Source organism: Papaver somniferum, chromosome 8 (genome assembly GCF_003573695.1).
Source record: "Papaver somniferum cultivar HN1 chromosome 8, ASM357369v1, whole genome shotgun sequence".
NCBI classification, from domain to species: Eukaryota; Viridiplantae; Streptophyta; class Magnoliopsida; order Ranunculales; family Papaveraceae; genus Papaver; species Papaver somniferum.
The window spans coordinates 142,906,711-142,911,454 of record NC_039365.1 but is presented as its reverse complement, the minus strand read 5'-3'; the positions used below and the strand labels follow the sequence as shown (position 1 = coordinate 142,911,454).

At 34.0% G+C, this 4,744-nt stretch overlaps 1 protein-coding gene across 2 annotated transcripts; it reads right to left on the bottom strand.

The window, feature by feature from the left end:
• Positions 1–1,688: 1,688 nt before the first annotated feature.
• LOC113306879 (two-component response regulator ORR3-like) lies at positions 1,689–3,571 on the bottom strand. Of its 2 annotated transcripts, XM_026555803.1 has the most exons (5): positions 3,121–3,565; positions 2,949–3,016; positions 2,729–2,800; positions 2,363–2,433; positions 1,695–2,238 (listed from the first exon to the last, which is right to left on the bottom strand). In XM_026555803.1, exons 1-5 carry the CDS (start codon positions 3,254–3,256, stop codon positions 2,151–2,153), a joined length of 435 nt encoding a protein of 144 aa, XP_026411588.1. In that variant the 5' UTR covers positions 3,257–3,565; the 3' UTR covers positions 1,695–2,150. The 2 variants fall into 2 exon arrangements, with proteins under 2 accessions (XP_026411589.1, XP_026411588.1); XM_026555804.1 differs by lacking the exon at positions 2,363–2,433 and having other exon boundaries at positions 1,689–2,238; positions 3,121–3,571.
• Between the last annotated feature and the right edge of the window lie 1,173 nt (positions 3,572–4,744).

The window sequence follows — 4,744 nt, the reverse complement described above, 5'->3', positions numbered from 1 at the left end:
TTAGCTTCCCAATCTGCTAGCGTTTCACTTTCTGATACAAGTCGTCGAACAACCACTCTTCCGGAATCAAATATTCTGGTCTCAACACTCTCTTCGCTTCCCTCCCTAAGACCAACCCTTTTCCTTCACTTTGTGATCGAAGCAAATCTGGAACGGCCATTTCTTGGTTTAGGCCGAATTTGTATAGATTGATCTCTCGAATCAAAGTAATCCCTTGCAGTACATTGTTTAGAGTTTAGACTCGTTTCTCACTCCCACACACGAAATTACCGAAATCAGCAGAAACCGTTTTCACCCTCAAACAGCTGCTAAGCTGGCTAGACATAACCTGAAAAGTCTGAAAGTAATTTCAAAAATTTTGAACAAGGATTAATTCCAAACAAAATAAGAGGTTCAAAGTATGGCTCATCATATACCATTGTGTATAACTTTTTCAATATACCCTCGGGAAAATAAGTCATGGCGGTACCACTGTCTATCATTGTTTTTTTCCCATCTCGACCCGGCGGAACTACTTCATCTGAGATTCCGACCGGATATACTATATTTGAGAAACTGAGGACATCTTTACCCACTCCAATCGACTTCATATTCACATAATAACTCGAGCTGGTAAAATTCAAATGGTAAAAAGTATGCGAATTAGCCGATAAGAACAAGTATAATCTCCCCCCTTTTAATGCCAATGAGAGAATTCAAAGCGTTACCTTTCATCATCGTTAGATCCCCTTATATTAATTCTTAGCCATTAGATTTACGAATATTTTAAAAAGATTCTCATTAAAACATTTTGTATTTACAAAAACGCATTGTTATAAAAATAAAGACAAATATTTAAAAACTTCACATCTTCCGAACTGTACGTCGGATTTTTATGAACTTTATATATTTGAGAAGCGCTTTGAATTGTCTAGGCAATGAGTATAAATTACAGTACCAAATTTTTATTTTTCAATTTTTTTTATGCTTCTCCAAATTTATATATGTTTTTTCCTAAAAATTAAACATGGCTTAGGAATGAATTGAAAAAATTTATACCTTGAAATAAAAAATTTATACCTTCAAAAAAATTGAAAAATTTTATAAAGAAAACTAATTCAAAAGTACACAAACAACGATCAATTTCGAATAGAAAATATAACATATGGTGTCAAAGCAGCACAAAAATTATTTGCAAAAGTAGAAAAAAATAGTATTGTCGACGTACAATGGTCGTGCTGAATACTTGTTTGGGTAAATGGGAAAGACATTCCAATGATGAAAGTTGTTGTCTGCTATACTTTCTTGTGTGTTATGTGAATTGTGGATACCTAAGTTTGCTGGAAATTGGGAAGGAGGAGTAATGTGCACAGTATATGGGCCTTACTTATTAGTGATTGATTTGGTTGCATTTGTATACATGTTTATAGCCCAGTTTTTCCAACAGTGTATGGGTCAAATAAATCGATAAATAAATGATAGTTCAGCTCAGGTACTAAATGAGTACTTACAATCACAGAATTGCATAACTAAGAACCCAAGTTTCTTGTGCCTATATGAAAATAACCAAAGAAAATGCAGCAAAATGCAACACTTCTCTTAAATTGAGAGAGAAAAAAAGGTTTTGGTGTTTAACTATTTATCGATTGTTAATTTGTTGTCAATAAAGTTCTTTTTTTTTTTTTTTTGATGGTTTGGAAGAGTGGTCTTGGACTACATTCTTATAATCTTAACTCCTTATTAGGAGTTTTTCTTTTTTCTTTTTCTTTTTTTTGAACTCCTACCTCCATAGTGGGAGGGAGCATACCAACCACCGGATATGGTTGGCTTGTCAATAAAGTTTGATTGGAGAGGAAACCATCTTATCACACCCGCTAGGCCGCTACACCCACAAAATACTAGCAGATCATTGTCTTGTAATTGTATGACAGTATGGAGATTTGGAGTCCACTTCGGTCAAACTTTCCACATAACAAAATAAAATTATAAATAAAGTTTCTTCCTTATGATCCCAAAAGCTTCCACAACGTATTTCTATGTCAATATTACTGCTCATTACCAGCATTAGGAGCTACATACATCAAAAACTAAACCCCCACATTCTTAATTAACTCTTTAGATTAACCCTAACCTATGACTCTTCCTTATAGATTAAACTGGAAGTTCATGGCCTAACGCATCATGTGGCTGTGAAGACGTGATATATCGGATTTTCTTAGTGGTTTCAACAGAAACTCTTCAGCCCCTTCCTCCAAACATCTGCATTCTCCAGATTAGAAATGAAAATATGAGTATTTACAGGCCTGAATACATAGTATATTTTTGAAGCACAAAGAAGAACAAACAAACGCATTAACAAAAAGGGTTTTGTTGTCTTTCTCACGTGCTGATCCTAGTTGGGACATCTTCTGAAGATAGAATCACTACTGGGATTTCACGCAGAGTCGAGGATTCCTGGCAGAGGAAGAAAACAAACAATGATGGGAGAAATTTAGCAATATTACGATTGTTTTTTCTATAAAGATCCAAGTACAAAAATCTTCTTTGTACTTTGAAAAACAGCGTTTCTTCAATTAGTACTATTTTCAAAGGGGGTGTTTTATAATAACTATTGAGGGCACAAAATCTACTGTAATGAACAAAATACAGAAACGCGAAAACGATATCTCCATTAAATATCGTATATGTGTTTTGGACTTGTACGACAAAGAATATAATGAAAAAGATAAGTAGAAATCTTTATGCTTACCTTAACTCTTTTAAGAAGATCATATCCCGTCATCTCTGGCATGCAATAATCTGTTATGATCATATTCACTTTCTGCTCCCACGTACCACAACAATACAAACCCAGCAACAACAAAAAAAACTTAAATCACTAACAAAAAAAAATTACAGAAACAAGAAAGAAAATAAACCTTAACCTGTAAGAAAATTAATGAAAATCTGTTGAAATTGTTGTTAGTTACCTTATTACAATTTTCTTTTCCTTCGCCTAACCATTCCAATGCTCTTTTCCCACTGTCTACAGTGGTAACTGCACGGAAAACAAAGACATAGAAGTTCAGATTAACTTGGAAAAGAGAAAGAAAAAACTAAAATGGGTAGTAGAAGTAGTACTGTTTAAGAACAAGTAAATACCTTTGTATGAAGACTTTTTAAGTAACCTTTCAACTAGTTTCAGTTCGAAAGAGCTATCATCAACAGCCAAGATATGTAAAGCATCTGAGCCACCTTCATTGTTTGACATTGCTGAGCTTGCTTGAGAAACTGACATTTCCGGCTAGGCTATGTATATGCTTGGAAGAACTGATGAAGGAAGAGGGTCGGTGAGTTACTTATGAAGAAGATGGGTTTATATAGAAGGAAGGAAATAATAAGTATAGAATCAGAATTCAGAAGAATAAAATCTCAAGGAAAGAAAAAGAATCAGAGGAATAATTATGCGTATTTTTGTTCGAGAAAAAGAGATTTTGGTCCGATTTTTTCAACAGATATTTCGGTTTTCACAATTTTCTCCTTTTCAGAAACAAAAAAAACGAATCAAGGTAAGATTTCCTAAAGTGTCATTTCAATGAGAGAGATTTTGTTATGATTATGATGATGATGTAAAGAGTAGATAGTTGCAAATTTACGAGAAAGAGGAGATAGAAGAGACAGAGTGGATGACGAACAAAAAGTCAATGACTTGACTAATGAAAAAAAACAGTGCAACTAAGGGCTAAGATCAGAGGAAAATCTTTTTTAGGATGGTACCAAGATATCTCCTAGGTTCCCAAAAAGATCTATTTTAATATCTTTTCTTCAATCGGTTAAATTTTTTACCGCCAATCCTCTCCAACTGGGGCTTACCAAATGCTATCGATGCTTTAACAAAAAGAAAAGGAAGGAAAGAAATGCTATCAAAACCGCACTTCCCATGGGGAAATCAATGGATAGGATAAGAGTAAATGCTAGGTTCACCTACTAGCAATCCCGACACAAATCTCGCTCGTGGCCCATGTTTATTATTGATGATCGCAATACTGAGAACGCATCATGAACGATCCATTTTCCCTGAGGCTATTCTACGGGATAAAAAATTGGTATATATAGCATTTCCGTAGGATAAGAGCAAGTGTTATGGAAAAATTCTGGCTATTCCAAATATAGAAAAGAATATGGAAAGTTATGTCTAATAAGTTTTAAATACGACTATTTCACACTTTTTCCGGCCATCTTTAGAGGTACTATGGAAGAGAGCTTTAATCCAAACAAAAACACAGATACAAAAACGTTTAGCGTCATTTGAAACAATGCTTAAGTTATCGGAAACACCAAAAGTAATAATGTTGAGAATAAAATGGATTCCTGTCCAAGAAAAAATAATGAGAAACAAGATAAATATTTCGTTGTAGAAAATATTATGCAAACAAGTCTATACAAAATTACAAATGTTCAGCTTTAGTAGTTGTGGATTTTAACTACTTGACCATGCTATCCGAAACAAAGAGTGCGGAAAGACACACCGAAGCAGGGACGGGCCTAGCAAGGAGCTGAAGGAGGCTATAGCCCATCCCTAATTTTTGAGTAAAAATTTTTAGCATAGAAATTTAGGTTAAATTTTATGGTTAGCCCACATATTAGTTGTTTTTAGTTAATTGTATGTGATTTTTAGCCCATCCTATGAGCTGATCAAAATTTAAGTCATGTTTAAAGTAAATAATCTTCTTCCACTCACTACCTTTCTACTCCTACTTTCTTTTCTTTTGGTAATCACTTTGTT

Coding starts and splice junctions, on each gene's coding strand:
- LOC113306879 (XM_026555803.1), bottom strand. CDS start 3,256: ATGTCAGTTTCTCAAGCAAGCTCAGCAATGTCAAACAATGAAGGTGGC. Junction 3,017..3,120: donor TAAAAAGTCTTCATACAAAG/GTATTTACTTGT, acceptor TTTTCCGTGCAG/TTACCACTGTAGACAGTGGG. Junction 2,239..2,362: donor GTCCCAACTAGGATCAGCAC/GTGAGAAAGACA, acceptor TGGAGAATGCAG/ATGTTTGGAGGAAGGGGCTG.